The sequence below is a fragment of the Capsella rubella genome, unplaced genomic scaffold (genome assembly GCF_000375325.1).
Source record: "Capsella rubella cultivar Monte Gargano unplaced genomic scaffold, Caprub1_0 scaffold_8, whole genome shotgun sequence".
Classification (NCBI taxonomy): domain Eukaryota; kingdom Viridiplantae; phylum Streptophyta; class Magnoliopsida; order Brassicales; family Brassicaceae; genus Capsella; species Capsella rubella.
This window is the reverse complement of record NW_006238916.1, coordinates 8,058,872-8,084,539: the sequence shown is the minus strand read 5'-3', so window position 1 is coordinate 8,084,539 and position 25,668 is coordinate 8,058,872. Positions and strand designations below refer to the sequence as shown.

The 25,668-nt window shown below is 31.4% G+C and overlaps 7 protein-coding genes and 1 non-coding gene across 8 annotated transcripts; 4 read left to right on the top strand and 4 right to left on the bottom strand.

Annotated features, from left to right (window-relative positions):
- The first annotated feature begins 37 nt into the window (after positions 1 to 37).
- Positions 38 to 1,660, top strand: LOC17876159 (transcription factor MYB41). The gene is made up of 3 exons (XM_006279591.2): positions 38 to 227; positions 388 to 517; positions 849 to 1,660. Exons 1-3 carry the CDS (start codon positions 95 to 97, stop codon positions 1,534 to 1,536), a joined length of 951 nt encoding a protein of 316 aa, XP_006279653.1. The 5' UTR covers positions 38 to 94; the 3' UTR covers positions 1,537 to 1,660.
- Positions 1,661 to 3,805: 2,145 nt separating this feature from the next.
- On the bottom strand, positions 3,806 to 4,301 carry LOC17875144 (putative defensin-like protein 70). The gene is made up of 2 exons (XM_006281537.2): positions 4,190 to 4,301; positions 3,806 to 4,036 (listed from the first exon to the last, which is right to left on the bottom strand). The coding sequence occupies exons 1-2, from the start codon at positions 4,266 to 4,268 to the stop codon at positions 3,867 to 3,869; spliced, it is 249 nt and encodes an 82-aa protein (XP_006281599.1). The 5' UTR covers positions 4,269 to 4,301; the 3' UTR covers positions 3,806 to 3,866.
- A 2,247-nt stretch (positions 4,302 to 6,548) lies between these two features.
- Positions 6,549 to 7,083, bottom strand: LOC17875445 (defensin-like protein 69). Its single transcript, XM_006279759.2, has 2 exons — positions 6,964 to 7,083; positions 6,549 to 6,859 (listed from the first exon to the last, which is right to left on the bottom strand). Exons 1-2 carry the CDS (start codon positions 7,034 to 7,036, stop codon positions 6,621 to 6,623), a joined length of 312 nt encoding a protein of 103 aa, XP_006279821.1. The 5' UTR covers positions 7,037 to 7,083; the 3' UTR covers positions 6,549 to 6,620.
- Positions 7,084 to 7,916: 833 nt separating this feature from the next.
- On the bottom strand, positions 7,917 to 8,399 carry LOC17875857 (putative defensin-like protein 66). The gene is made up of 2 exons (XM_023777692.1): positions 8,319 to 8,399; positions 7,917 to 8,191 (listed from the first exon to the last, which is right to left on the bottom strand). The coding sequence occupies exons 1-2, from the start codon at positions 8,374 to 8,376 to the stop codon at positions 8,022 to 8,024; spliced, it is 228 nt and encodes a 75-aa protein (XP_023633460.1). The 5' UTR covers positions 8,377 to 8,399; the 3' UTR covers positions 7,917 to 8,021.
- Positions 8,400 to 14,877: 6,478 nt separating this feature from the next.
- LOC17876574 (WD repeat-containing protein 44) lies at positions 14,878 to 18,962 on the top strand. The gene is made up of 7 exons (XM_006279935.2): positions 14,878 to 16,699; positions 16,955 to 17,045; positions 17,303 to 17,460; positions 17,546 to 17,597; positions 17,685 to 17,767; positions 17,883 to 17,976; positions 18,219 to 18,962. Exons 1-7 carry the CDS (start codon positions 15,140 to 15,142, stop codon positions 18,773 to 18,775), a joined length of 2,595 nt encoding a protein of 864 aa, XP_006279997.1. The 5' UTR covers positions 14,878 to 15,139; the 3' UTR covers positions 18,776 to 18,962.
- A 3,493-nt stretch (positions 18,963 to 22,455) lies between these two features.
- LOC17876907 (protochlorophyllide reductase A, chloroplastic) lies at positions 22,456 to 24,054 on the top strand. Its single transcript, XM_006280480.2, has 5 exons — positions 22,456 to 22,509; positions 22,600 to 22,707; positions 22,807 to 23,335; positions 23,433 to 23,791; positions 23,898 to 24,054. Exons 1-5 carry the CDS (start codon positions 22,456 to 22,458, stop codon positions 24,051 to 24,053), a joined length of 1,206 nt encoding a protein of 401 aa, XP_006280542.2. The 3' UTR covers position 24,054.
- Positions 24,055 to 24,459: 405 nt separating this feature from the next.
- Positions 24,460 to 25,059, top strand: LOC17874974. Its single transcript, XM_006281703.1, has one exon. The coding sequence runs from the start codon at positions 24,460 to 24,462 to the stop codon at positions 25,057 to 25,059; it is 600 nt and encodes a 199-aa protein (XP_006281765.1).
- A 379-nt stretch (positions 25,060 to 25,438) lies between these two features.
- On the bottom strand, positions 25,439 to 25,559 carry LOC111829121. Its single transcript, XR_002832679.1, has one exon. It is a non-coding gene; the product is annotated as a U5 spliceosomal RNA (small nuclear RNA).
- Between the last annotated feature and the right edge of the window lie 109 nt (positions 25,560 to 25,668).

The window sequence follows — 25,668 nt, the reverse complement described above, 5'->3', positions numbered from 1 at the left end:
GAAATCCATAATTTCTTTCTAAGTAAGTTCACAAAGCTATTAGCTCCCCCTTCTCTCTCTTTAGCCCTCTCACATATAACATTTAAAAAAGAAGATGGGAAAATCTTCAAGCTCGGAGGAAAGTGAAGTGAAGAAAGGGCCATGGACTCCGGAGGAAGACGAAAAGCTCGTCGGCTATATTCAAACGCACGGTCCCGGAAAATGGCGAACCCTTCCTAAGAACGCCGGTAAATAGCAAAATTTTGTATTTTGTGTTTACGTCTATGTTTAAAATTCAGAAACAATGATTACCATGCATTATCATGTAAAATATCAACGTTAATTAATTCATCTAAAACGTACAATTCATGGTACTTATTCAATTTTCTTGATGTGGATCTTGAAAAGGGTTAAAAAGATGCGGGAAGAGTTGTAGATTGCGATGGACGAATTATCTAAGACCCGATATCAAGAGAGGAGAGTTCTCTCTTCAAGAGGAAGAAACCATCATTCAACTTCATCGTCTTCTTGGAAACAAGTTAGTGATCTATCTTCCAATTTCCCTTTTTCTTCATTAAATTTAGTGTATATTTGTTAATATGTATGATTAAAATAAGTGAAATGACCTAGTTTTCCACTACTACACCTACTTCATTGGACTTCCATGTCTTTGTTATAATATTACTTGCATATATTTTTTTTAAAAATCCAACTAAAAGACAAGAACATTAGCAATACCAAGGTCAAATGTCTAAAGCTAAGCTTGCAATATTCAACTCCTTATATGTAGCAAGTCAAAACTAATTATACTTCTCTTTTTGATATCAACTTAAAATCTAACTTAGTTTTTTTTTTGTTCTCTTCTATAGATGGTCCGTTATTGCTATTCACTTGCCGGGAAGAACTGATAACGAAATCAAAAACTATTGGAACACACATATAAAAAAGAAACTCTTACGTATGGGGATTGATCCGGTGACTCATTGTCCCCGAATCAATCTTCTCCAGCTCTCTTCGTTACTCACCTCATCACTATTCAAATCTATGTCCCAACCACCGATGAATACTCCATTTGATCTCACTACTTCAAATATTAATCCCGATGTCTTAAATCACCTCAACAACGTTCAGACAGAATCATACCAACCAAACCAACATCTCCAAAACGACCTAAACAGTACAGAACAAATCACTTTCACCGGTTTGCTCAATTCAACACCACCGGTTCAATGGCAAAATAATGGAGAATTTATGGGAGACTATCTCGATTATACCGGTTCAGGTGATCCATCTAATAACCAAGTCCCTCAAACCGGAAACTACTCATCAGCTTCATTTTTATCCGACCATATTAATGACAGTGAGAGTTTCAAGGCCGGTTGGAATTTCAGTTCATCAATGCTACCGGGGACTTCGTCGAGCAGCTCGACACCGTTGAATTCGTCTTCGACTTTTCATGTAAATGGTGGAAGTGAAGATGATAGGGAGAGTTACGGTAGTGACATGTTGATGTTTCATCATCATCATGATCATAATAATGCTTCAAATCTATCATAATGTTTTGCTTCTTTTGCTTCTTGATCTTATTTGTTTTATTTTTATTTTTTTGTGGGGTTTGTAATTGTGTTACATATACTTTTGTACTTTTCAGAGCTTAGCCGATGTGATGCTTTTTCTTCTACTATTTGAATTCGAAGAACTTTTCATTTGTTTACACTCAAAAGGTCATAATTAAGATGGCTGATAAGTGTGTAAAGTGTTTTACGTACTTAGTATTTTAAGAGGTTTATATATATATATATATTGGCTTTGTTGTGCATTTATCTACTAGTTGTTTTTTCTCTAAAATTTTCCATTTTCCTAAGGTCATAAAGAGAGTTCATTAATAGGTTCATGTCTTTTATTGATCTAGAAATTCAAAGCAAAATAATTTGTTAGTAGATTGTTAATTTCAAATTCTTTTGTTCTTCATTTATTAATTTCGAAATACTAGTTAAAAGACCATGTTATCTGTTTTATGATATATTATTAGATTTCAATATCCACAGTAAAAATTTTAATGCGTACGTACGTAAAAATGTTATTTCAAAATGCACATAAAGCATTTACTATCAATCATGATTTTCAAATCCCAGAAACTCCTAAATATCTAGGTTTGTTACATGCATATTATATTAAAACTTATTGTATTCTTTATCTTTGCTTTGTTGCGCATTTTCTTATACTAATTGGTTTCTATACTTCGAAGAACGTTGCATTTGTTTACTATTAAAAAGTCATATAATGGTTGACAAGTTTGTAAGTGGATTACATACATACTTAGTATATTAAGAGCTTAATTAGTACTGTTATCATTTATCTTGACTTTGTTGTGCATGTTCTTCTACTAATTGTTGTTTTTAAATCGAAGAACTCTCCACTTGCTCAAAGGTCTTCTACTTTTACGCACTTTGCTATATATTATTTTCACTAAATATATTTGCACTATCTTGAATTTTGATGATCAAGGAACACATTTGGTGGAGCAGGACATAATAGTGATAAATTTTTTAATTATTCATATATATATATGTAGACTCATAGAAAGGTTAGTTTTCAATTTCAACGTATAATAACAAAGCAATCGTCGACTTTGTATTCCCTTATGTTTAGTTTGAAATAAGCACAAATCAATGAATAGTATTCTATACCTAAAGGTAGATTTAAATAATTGTCCACTAGAAGAAAAGGTGTATGTATGAGATTCATACACAAACAAGTAGATACATATATATAGTCAACGTTGTTCGAGATACCAAACCCAATTTATAAAACTGTTCATACAGTGAGATTTGAGATGATGAGTATATACAACATGCATTAAATTAGTCAACCTGATCGTTATTATCTTTATCATAGTAAGTAACTATGATAACTTCAATATTTATCAATAACGAAAGCTGGTACGAGGTCCATTATAAAAGTTAGGAGTAAGATGTTATTTTTTTGTTGACTTATGTGTGTCTATATATTATAAATATGAAATAACTTAATAAAGTTACTTTCTTTCATAAAACTAAATACCTTAAATAATTTTTAGAAGAAAACTAAAAGCGATGTGGCTTACTTTCGTTTTTTTTTTCTTATTTAATAAAAAATTGTGAAAATAGACATAAATCAATATTATTCATAGTTAGGTTGGTGTTGAACTTCATATACACATATAACATAAACTAAAGTAGTAGCTAGATGCTACTTTGAATATTTCTGTTATTGACTGAATTACACTTATGTATAAGTATAGAGTATAGTTAGTTATATACCATAGTATTTAATATTTACGTGGTCCATTCTAGTCTCTCTTGGATTATTGAAAATAATACATACGCCTAACCATTCATTGAACCTCGCGGCCTTAAAATACAATAGGATGATGAAATGATATGAAATGAAAAGAAAATAAATAAATAGTATTGATTTGATCAAAAAAATAAAATAAATAATATTGATATGAGTAATTAATGACAGTTCGTGTAATACAGTTTTCTTAGAAGAAAAAAAAGAAAGAAATCTTTGTGTATTCAAACTTTTATTATTTTATCTTGAAAATCTTTTTTTTTCTAAAGACAAAATATCTAAGATAGGTTTTAAAATTCATTTATTGTTTAACAAGTGAAATTGATGTCGTGGGATTAGATAAGAATTTATAAGGAAACTATATTATTATTGTGGAATTAAATTAGTCAAACTTTTTTTTTTTGTCAATCAATTAGTCAAACTAACATCATCCTATAGTATAAGTCGAATCAAAATTTCTCGTCAGTCAAATTTTATGTTACTATTCAGGTAATAGTAAAAGTATAACAATGGAGTATTATTATCGTTCAAACTCTAATTAACAATGAGAATTAATTATTACAACAACAATATTTGAAAGTAGGGGGAATTCCAAAACCAACACAAGAACCCTCTTTGTATTTCTTATTCACACAAAACGTTTTGCATTCGTTGCTGCCAAACGTAGGAGTGCAAGGATTGAAACACAGTGGATTTGAAGCCTTCCCCGGTGCAATATTACCTATTAGAAACAAATAAAACCACTTTTGACATAAAATTCACAATTTTTACAATCTTGTAAATGATTAGAAGAGGTATTTTAGTAAATGATTTTAACAAGAAAAAGAAATTTAGTAAATGATGCTACAATTTTCAAATTAGAGGTTTTGAATACCGGAGACTAGATCAGAGGACATAGCAATGAGAACGGTGAGAGCGAATATAACCAACATTTTCAAGGAACCCATCTTCATACGATTCAGTTTCTTTTACAATTTCTCGAATGGTTTAACTAGATCTTTTTATGATTATGTTTTATTTTGTTCTTGCTTATCAATTTTGTAGTACGTCTATTTATAATTACATCAAATGGTCATTGTTCACTGGTCAATGGTCAATACTTATAATCATAACCATAAATTCGTTTTTTATTTTTCTACCATACATAGTATGACCAATTGACCATTTACTTCTGTAAGAGAATAGCTATGCCAAATCGAATTAATGTAAGAGATATAACAATACTACAAATAATTAATGTTCTACGGTGCATTCAAATTTTTATTTTATTAAAGATGCAATTTCCATCAATTAAATGACAGAATAAATGTACACTAATAACATTATAGTTAACCACATAAAATAATTAACAAACTCTTTTTATTTTATTTATTAACAAACTAATTAACAAACTTCCTAGCAACGTCAAGGGGGATTTGCTAGGAAATGCTTAAATATAACAACAATTAAATGAAAATTTGTATTATATGATTCTCCCACTAAAAGAATAATCTTTATACATAATGGTTACAACAACAAGAACGATGAATAAAAAGTTTGTGAGGAAGTTCATGTTGTTCAATACAACTAGCCAAGTGCCACCAGTGAAAGCCATTTCCAAACACCGTTTGTTGCAGCTCCTATTTTCCTTGCTCTGGATAGTCCCATTGCAATGGTCAAAGCACGTCTGAGTTTTAGAATTTATTTTCATATCTACAATCATAAAACATGTATTAGTAGGGGAAAATGTAGGAATAGGTATACGTCAAATATAAAGTCCAAAAGTATAAAGAAAACACACCACAAAAAAGATCATAGGAAATGGCCAACATAACCACAAGAGAGAATGCAACTAACAATTTGGAAGAACTCATTTTATACTCTATCTCTATCTCTATCAAACAATTTATTTTCTAAATTTATTTTTTAATGATATGGTTTTAATTTTGATGCAAAATGAGCACTTGATATAATAATATATGATATTATTATTAAATATATGTATAATAAATGTTATAATGACCACATTATTTACAATTATTATGGTTTAATGTAAAAGGAGCAAAATAGTAGTTTACTATAGTTATGGTTTAATGAAAACATAACAATAGTAACTCCAATAAATAAAATTAGAAAAGAAAGGATCCATTATATATTATTACTTTATTAGCTTAAGTGGTAGTAAATTTCTTCCAATTTCTTAAGATATGATTTGATGTAAAAATAAACAAAGCAAATATCAGATTAAGAATTTTATTGATAATTAAATTGGTATATTATTATCTTTTTCAAATTATTAAAAAAAGCAAATCAAATGGTTTATTGTAAACAAAAAATGGCTTCAACTATAATTAGAGAGTCTATTGTTATTAGATATGTTAATAATCATAAATTCATAACCAGTACTTCTCCCAAGTTCTATTTTTTGTTTTAAATTGGTTTAACTTAATAATTCTGAGCAAATCACTTTGTTGTAATAATAATAGTGCTTTGAGATAGCAATTTTTCTTTATTGTTTTACATCAAGTTGTCATTTTTCCTTCACATGATCATGAGTTTATGGATAGTTTTGTTTTCTTTCTTTTGAAAATCTCTCCTTCACAGTAAAATAAAAATACGTTTTATCTTGAACAAATTGATATAGAAAAAGTTAGATAGGCAAAAAGAATATTTACTTTAACATTTGAACTTTGATTGAGTGCATTCAAGATTTTTTGGTAAAATTTGTTTCAGAACCTCAGAATTTTGATGTGTCCAATTTTTTAACGCTTCCAAATTGGACCAAATTAATTTTTTGGTTTTGCTCGGTTTTAAAGCGAGAATTTTTTTTTTTCCATTTCTTTTTATCGAAGAGGGAAGAATTAAATATATGAATTAAGGTTTTATTCTTTTAATTAATGGGCTTAGTAATTTTGAACCAAACCAAACAAATCATGTTACCAAATTTTATTCTTCATCTTGCCGCCTTGCCGGTCAGTTTAGTCTTATGAACTGAATTAATTAGCCAAAATTTGGTTTGTTTCTGTTTTGAAAAATCTAGTTTGGAATGTATGTGCAATACAAATTCTTGAAGTAAATTGTAACTGGTTAGTTTAATTTTTTAGATAGACCAATTAAAAACTGGTTATATTCAAACTGAACTAAATCCATCAGAATAACTCAAAATCAACTCCTTTATTTATGAAGAAAAATATGAAAATTACGGTGTTACATTTCACTAAATTAAAACGGCTATGAAAATTAGAATATATATATATGTATAATAATAATTTGAAAATTTTCACGTTTGTATATAATTGATAATTGCTCGTTCTGTTATACAACAATCAAAACGAAGGAGGTGCAAGAATGATAGGGTCACAACAACAACGAGGGAAGTAAGGTCGCTTAGGAGGAAGACCATCATCAAGAGGAGGAAGACTATGATCAAGAGGAGGAGGATACATGCATTTACCACTTTTATATGCCAATCCCACACACATTTTGTTACATTCTCGAGTATAAAATGTTGTGTTACAACCTTCGTAGCAAGTCGGAGGCACCGTTCTCGCATTTATTCCTATTCCTACAAAATCATCATCATATAGATTTTTAAATTACCCAAAAAGAAAAAAAATCAGTATGAATTAAGTAAAAATGTGATAATCGTATTTGTAGAGAGACATATACCTGTGAAGAGGTCATAGGAAATGGTCATCATGACCATGAGAGTCAATGCAACCAAAAATTTGGAAGAATCCATTTTCAAACTCCTTCTTACACTCTTTTGAAGTTCTCGTTTGATGTATGTTTAGCAGAGAAATAAAAAGTTATAGTTTATAATTATAAAGTGATCATGACCATATCTTATTGTTTTAATAAGCATCTTTGACAACATAAAAGTTGAAAACAAGACAAAACGGTAATAATGCAAATATGCAATGTAATAATTATATTCTTATTTTATTTATAGAGAGGTAGATTTTGTTCTTTCTTTGTTGTTAATTAAAGTTGCTGATATCTTTAGTTTTGAATTTTGAGATTTTATTTTGGATCTAATTAAATTTATTTAGCTAATATTAAAGAATTAAATAACTTCCATATTTGTAAGAGACTCCTTTGATATTAGACACGCCACCTATCTATGTTATCTATGTAAGAACAGTCTTCTTTTGGTTAAAGATAACTATTAAAATTAATATTTTATGATAAAGGTTATAAAATCTGCTTTTACTATTGGTATGTTTGAATAACTTCCTTGCTTAAAAGAGAACTAAAGACTCCTTAATTTGATATTATTAGACACATCATATATACCAAATCCTTATTAGATAACTATTGAATATTAGGATAAAGATTAGTAGACATCATATATAAGTAGACATTTTTCTTGTCTTAAGATAACTATTGAACGAATATTAGGATAAAGATTAGGATAACAAGTTAATTTCACCAAAGATTATTATAAAAATCGGGTTTTACAATTGATTAAGTATTGTTCACTAAAAAAAAAATGTCTTCTTCCCTGTATTTTGATGTATATATAAATTAAATTTGTAGAGATCGATATTCATTAACAATTGAACATAACAATTACTACTTGTAATGATAATTATTGTAATCATCATATGAAAAATACTCCATTAAAAAATATTGTTTTCTCATTAAACAATAGATAACTTTTTATTATAGTCGGAAAAAAACATAAACATATTTGATCAATGAGGATTAAGAATCATATATTTCATTTACGAACAACAACAACGATATGTAGAAGTTTTTGGAGGACGTCCTTCGGATAAAATGCAAACACCACGTTTGTAAGACAAACCTACACAATATTTATCGCAGTCTTGAGTCAAGAATCTCTCAGTACAGTTTTGTCCACAACGGGGAGGCGCAGCTTGCACGGTTTCAACTATCAATCATTAAACCAAAGAAAATTGAAGATTTTATTTCTTTTTTGGAGAAGTATATGAAATTGTATATGTAACAATAACTTAATATATATTTAAAATAATAACAAAAACCAAAGAAAAATTTACATGAAATGGCCAGTGTAGCAACAAGAATGAATGTAACCATCATTTTGGAGAAACCCATTTTAATAAACCAATATTGTATATAGTTTGATGTACATTAGTATAGTGTCAAATGATCTATTTATAATTACATAAAAAAGTTCATAACCATAAATTTTGGGAGTCTATCCAAATTATAATTACATACAAGATTCAATTCCTCTTTAGTTTTGTTAATGTAGTAAGTGTAGATTTTTAACTAATTAAAAGCTAAAAGGTAGTTTGGTATTTGGTATGTCATTTTAAGTTAAAGATCTAGTGATAATATATAGCACTACGGATTGAATAGACACATAAACAACATAACCATATTTTTAATTATCAAGATTGAATTAATTTTATTATACTGTCTCTTACAAAAGAGCTTTCTATTGACAACAAACTAGTATTTGAACTTTTCTGTAACATGTTTAGTAAAAAAAAAAAAAACTAATTAGTGTAATTTTTATATCAGACAGTGCAGTACGATCAAATGATAATAAATAATTAGAATTTAATAAACTCTTTATTATCTTGTAGTAAGAATTACATATTGAATCTATGAATAACAACAACAATAATACGAAGGAGGATTAGGTCCTACGAAAGACCTCAGAAGGCAAGTACCATGTGTGAAATTAGGCTTACAATATTTTTCACACTGATCATTTTGGAACGTATCGTTACATTCGTGACTTGACTCTCCACAATTTCCCGTTTGACCTACTATCATTTAAAAAAAAATATAAAATCTCTTAGAGAAGAAAAGAAAATGTATATCTATATATTTGTATATAAAACATACCACATAAAAATGTTACAACAATTGGTAAAATAACCAAGATCATCTAGGAAATGTAGCCAGCAGCCCAGCAATTCTGAGAATTGGATCGTTAATATTTTTAGTATATAAGAACCTCTAAAATGTACCATCTCCTAACAAAGGAAGACGAACATCATCAGGGGCGGATCTAGAAAATTTGTTCAATGGGGGCAAAAATATAGTAAAAAACTATCAAATACTAAATTATAAAAGACATAAAATTGTCATGTAAAACTTTAAAACATCTTACAAAACCACTCAGACGCTCATTTAACAATTGAAACCTTTTTACCACATTTTCATTTGTGACATATTCAAATAACTAAAAACAAAAAAACATGTTATTAAGTAAAAATTTAGAAAATTTTGAATTTATAGACTTATATTTTAAAATTTATTAATTTAAAATTTATAAATTATGTAACAAACTTCCATAAAAGCTTAACCATAGAATAAACATATAAACAATTATCACTGCAAAAACTAATATAGTCATGTATAACATAAAAACCTATATAATGTTTTCCAGGAAACATAGTTATAAGCTTGAACTGATTAAATAAAATTAACTGACTAAAAAATAATGCTTATATAATAGAAACGATTGTAAAAAAAATCAGGAAAATAAACTCACAAATTGATAGTTGTTGATTTTTTGTCACATAAAGAAACCAAAGGACTAAAGAAGAAGAAAATAACAAAAAATTAGGTCTATATTAGTAAGTATTTAACTTATATATTAATATATATTTTTTAGTACATGGGTTAATGGGCTTTCCCAAAAAAAAAGATAAAAAATAGTTTTTTTGGTGGGGGCAGATTTTGTTTTTTAATAATATTTAATAATTTTTTAATATTTTTTTTTTTTTTTTTTTTGCTGGTGGCAGCTGCCCCCACCATCTTGGCTGTGGGTCCGCCCCTGAACATCATCATCATAAGGAGAGATCAATGTTTATAAAGCTGAGACATGAAGGCTTTCTTTGGCTATTAGACAATTTTAGTTATAGTTATGGTATATGTTTATGCAATCCAATACCTAATTAAACTTTTTGACAGACCAACATTAGGGACTTGATCCACTTACAGACTCACTATATGTAACATTAGGGATTATGTGAAGAAAAAAACATACCGAAGACGAGATCACTTGGTCGGCAATGGACAGAAGAAGCTGCGATGAGAACAATAAGAGTCAATGCAACTAATATTTTTGAAGGATTCATCTTCATACAATTTGATTTTTCCTACACACTAAATATTTGTTATAATTTTTTTTTTTTTCAAATTGTGCACAAGCATGTATAAGCCTACTTATATTTAGACGAAATGGTCACTGATCAGAACTCATATAGTCATATTCATCACCATATGGCAAGTTGACCAATGATTTTCTGCCTTAAGAATTTTATTATTTTTAATAGCCTAGTACATTAATTTATAGATTTATTTCTGTAAAAACATAAACATTCCACATTGTTACTTAGAAAAGACATTGAACAATTTTTTATCCAGGCTGTGCAATTTTGTAAATTAATTTTATATTATATGTTTTTTTATATATAATTCAGAGAATTTTCACAGAACAAATAGAAGGGAATCTCATATATATATAAAAAATGGTATTTTATCTGGGAATATTATATATATATATATATAATACAGTATATCGCAGAAGTAGATAATAAAATACAACATCCATTTTATAATTCTGATATGCAACCTTTTGCCATAACCAACACTTCGATCAAACAAAAGAACTTACAGACAAAAAAAAAATATATACAAGTGCAATATATTGCAGGTTTTAGTGTATGGGCATGTCCAATATGATATTATGATGCACAAAGCCCATTTAATGTTAGACGATTTTTTTTTTTTCTGATTTAGTGAAATTCAAAATTTTGGTATGTTAAATCATAAATGCAATAGACAAAATTTGGCTCGAACTGAAAGCAAACTCAAAGAAATGCTCTTAAAGAGCTTATTAAGCTAGAAATATAAAGATAGCTCATTGAGATTTATTGTGTGCAAGTAAATATAAAGAAAGCAGAGAGCTTTAGATTGTCACCAAGATTAGTAATATTTTGATTCAATCATAAAATGGGGAAGAAGGAGAGTTGCCTCTTTGACAACTCTCAAGCTTGAAGACAATGATGTTCATTACACACTTTATATAGTAATCTATCTTGGTAAAGAACCCTAATTACATAACATCACATTGGGCTTGGGCTTCTCTTTCTTGTGGACTCTAATACTCCCCCGCAAACTTGGCAGCGGGTGTGAAGACAACGATGCTAAGTTTGTTCGCAAAACATAAAACCATCATCATTTATTCATTTATAGAGCATATCAACATTTGGCAGTTATTTTCAGATGTTTCAGAGAGAACATAATGAAGTGGAAGCTAAAAGAAGTTGGATGGTTTTCATTTCCATTAACAGATTAATATTGTTTTAGTTACTTATAAGAATGTGTTTTGGATTACTTTATATTTCATGTATCGTTCATTGGAATAAAAAAATGTAGGTAACTAAGAGTATTTTTGGTTAGTTTTAGTGTGACATGTATCATAAGTACTAACCGAATTTAAAACCAAATTAAGAATGCATTAGACGACCGAAAATTTAAAACCAAATTACACAATATTGTAGTTGTTAACTCACGTTTCATTTCAAAGAGTAAACAAACATAGTAAATAAAAGATATGATAAACAAATTCTAATTAAAAATTTGCAAATGACCCATGACAGTAGTTTTAGGTGTTGTTTATTCAAAAATTAGATTTAAATTGAAAAGAAATTGAACAATCATCATCATCATCATCATCATCATCATCGATCAGCACCTCACATATTCACATACTATATAATAGAATTGTGATATTCATTGTCTTAGGACAGTAATCGTCTTCATAGGCTTAATTAACTAAAACAGCTGTGTTATAAGAATCAACCCACGTGGTATGTCTGTGATTATAATATTAGAAACCTGCTACTACTACTACATATAACTTCTTTCTATTATTAGTTTGTCCTTAATTAATTACTTATCATGGTTCTAATTTTCTTCATTTTCCCTTTGAAAATTTTGTAAGAAACATAATTGCTATAATTGGATTCTTATTAAGATCTGGTCGTCTTAAATATCTCATTTCTCTAATGCCAACTTTGCGTATTATATAATATAATTTTCTTTCCTTAATTGAAAGAAGAAGAAAGAATTAGAGAGGAGTTATATTAGTAGTTACATAAATTTTATAAGTTTGGATCACTTGTATTTGACATTAGAAAATAATATATTCTACGGTAACGGTAAATATCTAATATCAGGCGGCATGTAATATACCATCAATTATATATACTGTATAACCAATTTGTGTAAATGCATTCAAAGTTTTGGGTAGTGATATAGTCTTAAGTATATTATTTTTTCTATAACCAAGAAGTCTCGAGTCATACGTCCATAAACATATTTTAGATAGGTTAATTAATAAAATTTTCAGCCTAGCATATAGTATTCAAACTCGTAAAGTCGAAGATACTCTCTATTTGCTTTTGGCTTTTGACGTATGTGGTTGCATTAAGACACAATTAAGGCTTCAAAATTCTTGTATATATATATTTATACTTATACAAATAAGTAGAATAAACCATTTCTATATCGATTTTGAACCATGCAATGTTAAAATGATACACTAGTGATCGTATTGAAGTGTTTAGTTTACGGGTATACGTCGATTTCATCGGTCACATACGTTTTAGTTGTGTTTCTTGAATTTTTGACGAGTTTTGAGATCATACTTCTTTAAGAATTATAAGCAATGTCATGACTCATGATTGTTTTTGTTCTCTTTATCCCTACGATGACAATTTTTTTTTTTAATCGTTTTTAAAGAAAGAGAGGTTTGTCCCTATATGCTTTGAACGTGCATTAATAATGTGTGGTGGTATTAAAAACTATTTTTTTTTGTATTTTTTTGCAGCTGTTTAATATAGATTTCTAGTTGTATTATAGATTTTATAACACAAAAGATTTTCTTATCCCTAGTATTATTATATACTAGTACTATATCATGTTTATTTTTTCGAAAGATATTTCAAGTAGTTACAACAAAATTATAGAAACTTCAATTTTGAGGAAATCATTATGTTGGGTTTGCATATATATGAAAAAGACTAGTTCTGGTTAAATTTGCATCACTTTTTTTGTTTTAATTTGATTTATATGCTAAAAATAAAAAATATGAAAATTATCAAAACTGAAACTTTTAATTGCAATTATTATCCGAAAATGCTTAACTAAAAACCTACCATCCTATCTTTCAAAACTGAAAATTTTCGTTTTCTTTGTGTCCTTATTTCTCTGTAAAATTTTCAACAAAATAATACAATGAAACAAAAGATTGGTTGTTTTCTAAATTTGTGTCATTAGTACAGTTTTGTTCCCATTCTCTTTTTGCTCACTCCTAAAGAGAGATCAATTGCTTCTTTAGAGGAAAGAAGATGATTAATGATATCGCAAAACATGTTTTAATCTAAAAATCCATAAAAATGAACCGTTCCTAATTTAACTTTCTTAGAAAAACTTCTGAATCATTTTACTAATTAAACATCATATTGATTTCGATAAGTTATGTCACAATTTTATTGGGTAAAAGATTTTGATATATCGTTTTCTTCTTCTCTGCCTAGCTCTCTGCGTACAACAAACACACACAATTGAAAGCTCTATATACCTATCTACGTACGTATGAACAACAATAGCTATTTTAAAATATGTATACAACAAAAAAAATAAAAAAGCATTAATACTGTCTAGAGCAGCATGTGCTTATGCTTTCCATTATAGTTTACTAGGCACGATTTCTCCAATAATTTTAGAGTTATATATTATATACACAACAAAAAAAAGTTATTCCATTAAACTTAAAGCATATAAAAATCCTTAATGATATCATACATTTTTACCTTATTTTCTAATCTTTAATTTAAAAAATGTAAAAGAGTTTTTAGAAAACAATTACTCTAAATTTTTATTATTCATTTTTACGATTACTTATCAATTACTCCTCAATTACTCTAGTAGTATCATATTAAGATTTGATTGTATCGTAGTAATGGACAACATAAACTAGTTTTTTATACAGCATTTCGTAATTTGATTCGTAACAATGTTGAATCAAAAGAAATAATTGCCCACACTAACTACAAATTCATTTTACGAAGAGATTTTATTTTTGGGTTTTTCGAAAAATTATTATCTATAAATGAAAAGTTTTGTTGGGTCATTGAAAATCACATTTTTGGTATTGTTGATAAATTCAGTGTATTTATAGTATTCATAACTATATCAACTTCATTTATTTTACCCTGATTACATTGGTTTTTAGTTACATAGAATATTGTAACAATATTCCGAATCAAAAATTTCTGCTTAAAATTGATAATTCGAATTTAAGACAATATAATAAAATTTTCTCTAATTAATAATATGATGTTTTCAGTTACTCCGTAATTAACAGCAGTAATAGTTGATCAACTAAATATGGAAATAGGTTTAAATAAAACGAAAAATTTAAATTACAAAGAAAAAATAAAACATTAAATTGAATTAATATCGTTGCGGCCTCTCTCTCTCTTTCTCTTTCTCTCCCTCCTCCTCTCTCTGAACTACACATTAAACTCTCACTCTCTCTCTCTCTCTCATAATAATAATAAAAACCGTTCTCTCTCCTCTCCCCCCCCCCATTAATCCGATCTGACTCTCTCTTACTCCATTGGCGAACTTCGTTTTTTGATTCCTCGAAAACCCTAATTCCCTCTCTACTCTCGAAGAACCTCGCTCATATTCAAAATCTGATTCGTCCTCTCTCGAAGACTGTTGCCTACAGAGAAGGAGAGGTTAAGAGGCGGCATTGTTCATCTCTCTCTCTCTCTCTCTCTCTGATGAGAATAACTTTGCTTCAGTCTTGAGGTGGGAGAAGATGATGAAGATGATGATGATGAACAGACGAAGCAACGTCGTCAGATTTGAAAGGAAGGAAGAAGACCAAGAAGAAGAAGAAGAAGATAACAATGACGATTGTTTCTACGAATCTCTCGATCGTGTTTTATCTTCTTGCTCTTGTTCTACTTCTAACTCTGATTACGACTCTGATCCCAATATCTCTGATTCGATCCACGATCCGAGTCCATTTCCTGTTCCTGTGTTCCCTACGGGAAGCTCTGGGTTCGAGCTGTGGAAATCTGAGCCTGAATCTGTGTCGGAGAGGCGAATCAGGTTGTTGCGTGGATTGGGGCTTAGTAACGAGCCGGATCTACCTCCGGCGAGTCAGCTCCGGTCTAGAAGTCGGAGGAAAGGGATTTGCAGTTCGCATTTCGCTAGATCGGTTCCCTCTGATGTTTTGGTTTCTAAACATCAAGGTAAATGCGTGCTGAGATCAGATGTGGCTGCTACTGACAATGTCGATCTTGGTAAGGCTCGTCAGTTTACTGGATCTCAGTGTTCTTGTTCTTCTCCTGTAAATATGGTTAATGATGATCTTACTGGCAAGTCTCGTATGCGAAATGATGGTAGCAATGGTGTTGGTTTTATAAGCAAAGAGCCTATGGGAAGATCTCTTAGGGACATTGTAGAGAACGAGAGTTTGAGTAATTTATCTCATGGGAATGGTAGAGATGTTCTTTTAGACGAGCAAATGTGTACCATTAGGAATCTAGATACTGGCAAAGAGTTTGTGGTGAATGAGGTCCGAGAAGATGGGATGTTGGAGAAGTTGAAAGAGGTTGGTACAGATCGGCAATTGACTCTTGAGGAGTTTGAGATGTGTGTTGGGACATCCCCGATTGTTCTTGAGCTGATGAGGAGGCAGAATGTTGAAGATGTTTGTAAAGACTCTGTGGATTTGGATACTAATGTTAGTGGAAGCAGAGTAACTAAGCATAGACGGAGAGGGAGTTGGTTAAAGAGTATAAAGAATGTTGCTAGTAGTGTGACTGGGTATAAAGAGCGACGAAGCACCGATGATAGGGATTCGCCGTCCGAGAGAGGTGGTCAGAGGTTTAGCTCTGCTACTGATGATAGCCGAGATACGTCCTTTCATGACCCTGAGAGAGTTAAGGTTAGGCAGTATGGAAAGTCATGTAAAGAGCTCACAGCACTTTTCAAGAGCCAAGAGATTCAAGCTCATAAAGGGTCGATATGGAGCATTAAGTTCAGTTTGGATGGGAGGTATCTTGCTAGTGCTGGTGAGGATTGTGTTATTCAGATCTGGAAAGTTGTTGAGTCAGAAAGAAAAGGGGAACTCTTGTCCATTGATAAACAAGAAGATGGGAGCATAAATTTGTTTCTTTTAGCAAATGGGTCACCAGAACCAATTTCAATGTCTCCAAAGAGAAGAGGGAGAACATCATTTAGCCGAAAATCAGTGAGCTTGGACAATGTTCTTGTTCCAGAGGCAGTCTTTGGTCTTTCAGAGAAACCCGTTTGTTCATTTGTTGGTCATTTGGATGACGTACTTGACCTTTCATGGTCTAAATCTCAGGTTGGTCTAGTCCCGGTCACTCATTTGGCTACAAACTAGTTTTAAAGCATGATGCTGGTTTGCAAACTAGAAACTTTTAGAAAATTCAACCTTTTCTATTTTTTTTGGAGCAAAACTCTTAACCTTCTTCAAGTTACTAGTGCTAATTTTAGGTTTTCTCAATTGTTATGTGAGAATCTGCCTAAATCAGTTTTTCCGTATATTGGAGAAAACCCTGAATTCTCAAAGACTTTGCACTCATTGTTTTGCTTCCAGCACCTGCTTTCCTCTTCTATGGACAAGACTGTTCGTTTATGGGACTTATCCACCAAGACATGTTTGAAAGTCTTCTCGCACAGTGACTACGGTGAGTAGATATACCCTCTTATTCTCCATCAATGGCCATGAGTTACTTCTGTTCTTATTAGTATCTACAAAACTAAGCATACAGTGCAAGAAGAATATTAAGTCACATTAGGTGTATACTCTGTTCTGGATTCATCTGTCAAGCCTCTTCCACATGTAAATAGACCCCTGAAACAGAAGAGGAACATATAACAGTTTATATGTTGGTTATGCGCCATAAGATTTTCTCTCATCTAGCTTTGTCTTTCCTGTTCACAGTGACTTGCATCCAGTTTAATCCTGTGGATGACAATTACTTCATCAGCGGATCGCTGGATGCGAAAGTTCGAATATGGAGCATTCCTGATCATCAGGTTGTTGATTGGAATGATCTTCATGAGATGGTCACAGCTGCCTGCTATACACCGGATGGGCAGGTACACCATTAAGTTTTTCGTATGTAACGAAGTGAATTCAGTAAATTAAATGACAAAGTACCTGAAACTCTCTTGGTTTGTAAAGGGTGCATTGGTTGGTTCATACAAAGGAACTTGTTGCTTATACAACACACATGGTATATAAGCTCAGAATTTACTTATCTGAAATCTAAATTTTTTTCTCCATATCGTCTTTTGAACTTAATATCTTTTCCTTCACTCAGATAACAAACTGCAGCAGAGACGCGAAATCAATCTGAAGAACAGGAAAAAGAAAACCCATCACAAGAAAATCACTGGTTTTCAGGTAAGGCCAAAAATAACAAGTTACACCGTTCTGTTCGCATCCTTTAATATATATTTGCAAGTGTGATTTTATTTTGAATGCTGTACTGGTTAATCTGACTATCCTCATGAACCAGTTTGTGGCGGGAAGTTCATCAGAAGTGCTCGTCACATCTGCAGATTCACGTACACGGGTTGTTGATGGTGTTGACCTTGTTCACAAATTTAAAGGTAAAAATACTAAACTAGAAACTCTTCTTAATTCTTAGACATCGGGAATTAGGTATAGCTTTATTGTCCATGGAGGTGAATCTCTCGGTCTATCATCTTTGAAAATATTCTTACAAGTCGCACATCACATGAAGATGATGTTATTAAGCTTTCTCTTAATTTTGGTGATGGAATACAGGCTCAAGGTTCTTGCTAAGTAGTCTGTGTGTTTCTGAGTTTTGGCAAAATTTTCTGATTTGCAGGATTTCGCAACACTAATAGCCAAATATCAGCTTCGCTTACATCAAACGGGAAATTCTTAGTCTCAGCAAGCGAAGACTCTAATGTGTATGTATGGAATTACGACTCAGACTCTCGAGCTGGAAGAAGCAAACGTGTTACAGTCACAAACTCATACGAACACTTTTATTGTCGAGACGTCTCTGTGGCTGCACCTTGGCCAGGCAAAATTAGTAACAACCAAAGCAGCAACATCCCCGAGCAGGCACCCTTCACAGCCAATAACCCTCCTACACCTGTTAACGATCCAACCAACAACAAAACCGTCACAAACGGTATCATTTCAAGCGCCACAAACCGATACTTCTTCGATAGAATCTCAGCGACATGGCCTGAGGAGAAACTCATGCTAGCTGCAAAGAACAGAGCCCGGACTAGCCCTCGTGTGAGCGTGGACATGTCAAACGGACAGGTTAACACAAAACCGAGTGCCTCAGCTTGGTCTATGGTGATAGTGACTGGCGGTTTGCGAGGCGAAATCAGAACATTTCAGAATTTTGGATTACCGGTTCGTCTATGAGGCTAGAGGAGAGAGAGCTTTACAAAAATCAAAAAAAGCCCAAGGCAAATTGAATTTCACGTAGTAACACCATCTCCTCCTGTCAAATGTGTATAGATTGAGACAAGGTTGGTTGGTTCGTCCACGCTGACTTCTTTTTCTTTTTTTCTTACCACGCTTCCTTTATTTATTTTTCTTATTTGTTATCTCTATAATCCAAATCTCTAGCAAAATATATATATATATATAATATATAATCTTATTCTTGTTTAAGAGTCAAAGTACGCAGTGAAAAAGAATCAAATATACTTGAAGTCCATAACGTAGTTTGTATCTATACTATTAATTGGGAAGAACAACTTGAAGCCAAACAGACCCAATTTTTTTAAAAAAAATTTCATGAAATATATTTCAGTTGCCAAACAAAACTAATGACAGCAAAAATGTTTTAATAAATAAATAAATAATAAAAAACAGAAACTACCTATATTTATGGATCATACTAATTTTGTTGCCAAAAAAGTGGAAAATTAAATTCGAAAATCTCCATGTATATAACATATTTAACATTTTTAGATATTTTTAAACAATAATTTAATATTTAATAAAATCTAATCTATAGTATTATTTATTTGGTTTAATGATTTTATTCAAGTGTTTATGTTATTTGTATTTTGTATAACTCTTATGATATGATATATATTTATTTTGCGTTACAAAAATCATCATATATATTTTTTTGTTTTATATTGATGTTTTAGGAAAAATAAAAGAAAAATAAATATGTTATATATTTTACAATAGAATAAAATATGGAGAAATATTCAACAAAATTGATATTATCTTTAAAAAATTTAAAAATGACAAAGTCTTAAATAAATAATTAAAATGTTTAAATAAAAAAAATCTTTAAAAAATCAATAATTATTTTTTTTCAAAAATCAATCGAATAAATATTTTGTATCACATACAATCTCTTATTTTCAAAATCTTCATATTGAAAATGTTTTTCGAAAATATAGCAAAAAAGATATTTATATATTTCCTTGAAATATACTTAAAAAACCAATATAGCATGTGGCCAAAAATAAAATCATCAAATAAACATTTTTTATTATTAACATCAATTTAATAATATATTAACTCCCCAATTTCGCTGGATATTAACTAATATGCAATTAGCATTTAATAGTTTTAAGTAAGTTCAGGAAATCATATCACACGATTATTATATTTTCCATATAATATAACATTGCCAATCCACAAAAAGAATTAAACAGTTAATGGAATAAAATAGTTATTTGAATTTTCATTACTTAGTAAAATATTTAATATATTTTTTGTTCAATTGATTCATTTCTTTTTGAAGATTTAAACAGAGATAAGTTCGTAGTTTATAAATGTGACTCTTTGCTTACATTTCTTCAAATTTTACGGTAATACAAAATAAAACATTATACTCTAATTACAAGCTATACGTTTCTACAACCTAATAATTAACGGTATTGTTTTTTAAAATGTTGTTAATTACAGGCAATATAATGTTGTTTTTAAAAAAAAAAATATGTAAATGATGCCATTTATAAAAAATATATATATAATCTTATCTTAGAAGGAAAGAACGAGCACAAAAAGAAACGGTTAATTCAAAAAAAAAGAATTGTATAACTATTTCTCATCAAAAACAAGATGGTATAAAAAATTTGGAAACTTAAATTCAAGTTCAACTTTTAAATATCAAATGACGGGTATCATACATGAATATGAAATTTAAATAGCAAAAGTAAGTTTCAAATTACTTAAATATTTCAAATATCGGGACAAGAAATAACGAACACAAAAAGAGAACGAGTAATTTAATTAGTTAAATACAAGCTATATAATGTTGGTTTTTTTAAAAATGTAAATTATTTCATTTATATATAAAAAAATATGATATTATATTAGAGAGAAAGAACGAGAACAAAAATGGAATGGGTAATTCAAAAAAAAAAATATCTAAATTATTTCTCATCAAAAACAAGCCTATATAAAAAATTTGGAAGCTTAAATTTAATTTTAACTTTCAAATATCAAATGACGGGTATGATACAAGAATATGAAATTTTAATAGCAAAAGTAAGTTTCACTTAAAAATTTCAAATATTGGGACAAGAAATAACGGAAAGGGAACGGGTAATTTAGAAAATAAAAAATTATTATATTAACTAATTCTAATAATATACAAAAGGGAATTATGGGTAACGGGCAAGCTGAAGACATACTATTTATTCATGTGGGTGGAACGAAATATTTCAATTTGTTGTAGGACATGTATAGTGAACGGGTTTGACTGTCCTGATATCTATATTTATGTTATTTTATTCAAAAGTTTTAATGTTTTTCATTAGTTTATGTGATGTGATAGTTCACAAATTTAATTGATTTCTAATTTATCAGTCATTCAGTTCACACTCGATCCGAGTCTTATATCATGTCGAGTAAAATATTAGAAACTTTATGATAAACATAGTTTTTGCAACCAATCCCGCACGTACGTGCGGGTCCATCCCTAGTTTGATATAATTCGAACTCAGCATGAAGAATATATAATAATGTTTTTGTATACACATATTGTACTTTCCATTACCGTCTATCTTATATACATAACAATTCAATCCATCATTTCAATGAACAATTTTATCACTAGAGTACACCATGAATACAACCTAAGGGCTTAACACTAAAGACATTGGAGATCTCTCCATATTCCTCTCACTGTCTGAACCTTTCTGTGTCACTGCTTCTTCCTTTCCTGGCGTTAACAGAAACAGTGTCGTAATCTGGGATGCAGACGGAATCTCAGTGTTTGATGTGGCTGAATACTACCCTACCATCAATTCTAATTTCAAAATCGCAACCCCTTTCCACATTCCACCTCAAAATCTAATTATGTCTCCATCAGTTAATTCTTTTGAAAATGGTGTCTCCATCAGTTATGCATCCACGATTATGCATAATACTCCAAGCCTTAAGGGTGTGACGAACTAAAAATATTGCTGTTTTTGTTTTGGTTTATTTTGCTTAGGTACTTTTCTAATTGCCTTGTTGCAGTTGTTGTTGTTTTTCAAGTGTAGTAAGAGTATCTTCTTTTGGAGTTATTGCATTTTCTCCTTTGCTACATTCTAGTAATGAATCAGTTTTTAAGTTATCATCTTTCTTGAAAGTAAAAATACCTTCTTATACCACAATGTTAGTTTGTCTTTAAAATTTCGAACTTGGCAAAATTGTATACACATATTGTAGTTTCCATTACAGTCAGTCTATCTATAGAGTATAGATACATGACAATTTATAATTTCATTTATTTAAATGAACAATGTTATCTCTAGATCAGAGAGTCCATAACAATTCAGAGTATACTTTTGTTTCATAGCTCTCTATCTCTCAATCCTCCCATACCAAAAGAGATGGAGTCCCATGAAAATTTATACAATATAATATCTACTGACAGGAAATCTAATTCTCGAATTCTCATTGGTTCTGAGAATCTGACGTGGAATAAGCTTTCACCTTATCCACACATATCCTAGGAAAAAACATATGGGGGGGAGGGGAGCAAACTAAAACTTGTCTCAACTCCTATATAAACAACACACAAGCATTGACATTTGCAGAACATCACATTACTTAACACTCTTTTTAAGTCTTTAAGAGAAACAATGGCCCTTCAAGCTGCTTCTTTGGTCTCCTCAGCTTTCTCTGTTCGCAAAGATGTATTTTGTTAACTCTTTTTTTTTAAGTTTCTATTAATCTTGTTTATGACCTGTCTCGGATATTAATTTGCATTTTCTTTTTTGTTGCAGGGGAAACTAAATGCTTCATCATCATCATCTAAAGATTCTAGTTTGTTTGGTGTTTCACTTTCTGAACAAACTAAAGCTGACTTCGTCTCTTCTTCATTGAGATGCAAGGTGCGTAACACAATCTTATAGTTCTAAGTTTATGATGAGTATTTTCTTGGAAACTGAATGATGTAGTAAAACTAATTAAGATTACTTCTACTCTGCTAGAGCTTGAGGAAAAATAATGTGAGTATTCGAGCTCAAGCAATCGCGACTTCAACTCCTTCAGTCACAAAATCTTCCATAGACCGCAAGAAAACCCTTAGAAAAGGAAACGTTATTGTCACGGGAGCTTCCTCAGGGCTAGGTTTGGCAACGGCCAAGGCATTAGCGGAGACAGGTAAATGGCACGTGATAATGGCGTGCAGAGATTTCCTCAAGGCAGAGAGAGCTTCTAAGTCCGCAGGGATGCCTAGGGACAGCTACACGGTGATGCATATGGACTTAGCGTCTTTGGACAGCGTGAGACAGTTCGTTGATAACTTCAGGCGAGCCGAGATGCCTCTCGATGTTTTGGTTTGCAATGCCGCGGTTTATCAGCCAACGGCTAATCAACCTACTTTCACTGCTGAAGGCTTTGAGCTTAGTGTTGGGACGAACCATTTGGGCCACTTTCTTCTTTCAAGATTGTTGATTGATGACTTGAAGAATTCTGATTATCCGTCGAAACGTCTCATCATTGTTGGATCCATAACTGGTAATAGCTTCCTCTAAGAGAGGAACGTTTTATGTATTTCCTACTTACTCTATAACCCTATACCTAAAACTGTATACGTTTGTTTCTTGTTGAGCAGGAAACACCAATACATTGGCGGGTAATGTACCTCCGAAGGCGAATCTCGGGGACTTGAGGGGACTAGCGGCGGGACTGAGCGGGCTAAACAGCTCGGCGATGATAGATGGAGGAGAATTTAACGGTGCAAAGGCGTATAAAGACAGTAAAATCTGCAACATGTTGACAATGCAAGAGTTTCATAGGCGTTTCCATGAAGAAACCGGCATCACTTTCGCTTCCCTTTACCCGGGTTGTATCGCGACGACAGGTTTGTTCAGAGAGCACATTCCTCTCTTCCGTGCCCTCTTTCCTCCTTTCCAAAAGTACATCACAAAAGGTTACGTCTCCGAGAGAGAGGCTGGGAAAAGACTTGCTCAGGTAAAGCAAATTAACCAAAACCTAATTTTGTTTGCGACGCAAGAAACCTTTCTTTTAGTTTCTTATTCTTGCTGTTTACTCAACCTATGTAATTTCTTTGTTAAAGGTGGTGGGTGATCCAAGCTTGACGAAGTCGGGAGTGTATTGGAGCTGGAACAAGAGCTCGGCTTCATTTGAGAATCAGCTGTCTCAAGAAGCTAGTGACATCGAGAAAGCTCGTAAAGTTTGGGAAGTCAGCGAGAAGCTCGTAGGCTTGGCCTAAAATTTAATATGAGTCTCCTCCTCTCTGTTTTTAACCTTTGGTTTGGCTTAAAGATGTGAAATAAACAAAAGAAGAGATTGAATAAAACATCTGATTCAGTAAAACGTCAAAAGTCCAAATAGCTATTTATTTGGATTAACTGTTTAAAGGCCTACAACATGAGTTACTGATATCATTTCGCAAGTGTAACAGTTCCATGTATTAATCTAAAGTTTGTCACAAGTAACGAGTCAAAGACTATGCGAAATTGCCAATGTAACTCTTCTTAATAAATTTTACCGTACCCGTTAAGCTTGAGGTTACTCTATAAATTGTTTGTTTCTTTAGATCACCAAACCATCTCAATCCATAAGCAAACCATTCTCCTCTATAGAATAAGAAAACAATAATCAATAGACTAGTCACCATGGAAGGTAAGATCCAAGCTCTTCTCTCCACACTTCTAGTTGTGACTTTGTGTGCCACTACTTTAGTGAAGCCGGGGCTTGCTCAACTTCCTACCATTCCTGGCTCCCCAATTGATCTCGCGAAATGCTGGTCATCGCTCCTTAAGATTCAAGGTTGCGAAATCGAAATCTTAAAATCTGCTTTAACCGGTAAGTTTCAAAACGTTGGACCAACATGCTGCAAGGCGTTTGTGGAAATCGATGCAAAGTGTTGGCCAAAAATGTTTCCATTGAATCCATTCTTCCCTCCTCTTCTCAAGAATATGTGCTCTCGCATCAACGCAGCTGCACCCGCACACACGAAACCACAATTCCCTGGTTCTCCCATCGATCTCACAAAATGTCTGTCATCACTTGTCAACGTTGAAGGTTGCTTAAGTGAAATCTACAAATCAGTTTTCACAAGAAAGTTTGGTAATGTCGGACCAATGTGTTGCAAGGCGTTCTCAGCTGTTGATGCCAAATGCTGGCCACGAATTTTTCCGCTAAATCCGTTCTTTCCTCCTCTTCTTAAAAGTAAATGTTCTCGCATCAATGCAGCCGCTCCTACACACAAGTGAAGTAGCTACGGGACCAGCTTATACAAGAATTTTCTCAATTCCAAATGTTGGTTGGTTGCTTTGTTCTAGGTTTTAATAAGAGATCTACAAATAATATAGAAATTCAAGTTACTGGCTTAATCTCACAGCTTTCATTTATTCATTAAATCTCTGTATTAAAGGTATGTGTTAAAATCCACGTAATGTTTAAGCAATCACATATGCTTTGTCACAGTGGACAAATTAATTAGTAGAGGCTCGATCCTACGTATGAGGTTTTCTTGTTATCCAAGAAAACTTAAAATCTTCATTGAAACCATGATTCTTTCTATTCTGCCAATTTGAACTAATAACTCAAGTTTAGAGATAATGCAAAAGTTTAACCAAATGATTTGATGGAGGTTTATTTATAAATAAACCTTTCCAAAAATAGGGGTATGCCGCTAATAAATGCAGAGAAGACACGGTATTCTTTAGTAAAAGGCGAAAGAATAGTTCACTTTGTCTTCACTGCACGGCTCCGTGAGTCTTTGGAGACAGCTCTATGCTCTTTATTTATACTAGAGTTTCACTGACTATTCCTAAGTCTTACAACCGATGTGGGATATAGCAAATCAGTGAGGAAGCTTT

What these genes read in the sequence shown, in the direction of transcription:
- LOC17876159 (XM_006279591.2), top strand. Translation starts at nt 95, where the DNA reads ATGGGAAAATCTTCAAGCTCGGAGGAAAGTGAAGTGAAGAAAGGGCCA. An exon ending in AACCCTTCCTAAGAACGCCG is followed by an intron (nt 228 to 387) that starts GTAAATAGCAAA and finishes GATCTTGAAAAG; the next exon opens with GGTTAAAAAGATGCGGGAAG. An exon ending in CATCGTCTTCTTGGAAACAA is followed by an intron (nt 518 to 848) that starts GTTAGTGATCTA and finishes TCTCTTCTATAG; the next exon opens with ATGGTCCGTTATTGCTATTC.
- LOC17875144 (XM_006281537.2), bottom strand. Translation starts at nt 4,268, where the DNA reads ATGAAGATGGGTTCCTTGAAAATGTTGGTTATATTCGCTCTCACCGTT. An exon ending in GTCCTCTGATCTAGTCTCCG is followed by an intron (nt 4,037 to 4,189) that starts GTATTCAAAACC and finishes TGTTTCTAATAG; the next exon opens with GTAATATTGCACCGGGGAAG.
- LOC17875445 (XM_006279759.2), bottom strand. Translation starts at nt 7,036, where the DNA reads ATGGATTCTTCCAAATTTTTGGTTGCATTGACTCTCATGGTCATGATG. An exon ending in TTCCTATGACCTCTTCACAG is followed by an intron (nt 6,860 to 6,963) that starts GTATATGTCTCT and finishes ATGATTTTGTAG; the next exon opens with GAATAGGAATAAATGCGAGA.
- LOC17875857 (XM_023777692.1), bottom strand. Translation starts at nt 8,376, where the DNA reads ATGGGTTTCTCCAAAATGATGGTTACATTCATTCTTGTTGCTACACTG. An exon ending in TGCTACACTGGCCATTTCAT is followed by an intron (nt 8,192 to 8,318) that starts GTAAATTTTTCT and finishes AATGATTGATAG; the next exon opens with TTGAAACCGTGCAAGCTGCG.
- LOC17876574 (XM_006279935.2), top strand. Translation starts at nt 15,140, where the DNA reads ATGATGAAGATGATGATGATGAACAGACGAAGCAACGTCGTCAGATTT. An exon ending in CTTCTCGCACAGTGACTACG is followed by an intron (nt 17,046 to 17,302) that starts GTGAGTAGATAT and finishes TCCTGTTCACAG; the next exon opens with TGACTTGCATCCAGTTTAAT. An exon ending in GCTATACACCGGATGGGCAG is followed by an intron (nt 17,461 to 17,545) that starts GTACACCATTAA and finishes TGGTTTGTAAAG; the next exon opens with GGTGCATTGGTTGGTTCATA.
- LOC17876907 (XM_006280480.2), top strand. Translation starts at nt 22,456, where the DNA reads ATGGCCCTTCAAGCTGCTTCTTTGGTCTCCTCAGCTTTCTCTGTTCGC. An exon ending in CTTTCTCTGTTCGCAAAGAT is followed by an intron (nt 22,510 to 22,599) that starts GTATTTTGTTAA and finishes TTTTTGTTGCAG; the next exon opens with GGGAAACTAAATGCTTCATC. An exon ending in CTGGGAAAAGACTTGCTCAG is followed by an intron (nt 23,792 to 23,897) that starts GTAAAGCAAATT and finishes TCTTTGTTAAAG; the next exon opens with GTGGTGGGTGATCCAAGCTT.
- LOC17874974 (XM_006281703.1), top strand. Translation starts at nt 24,460, where the DNA reads ATGGAAGGTAAGATCCAAGCTCTTCTCTCCACACTTCTAGTTGTGACT.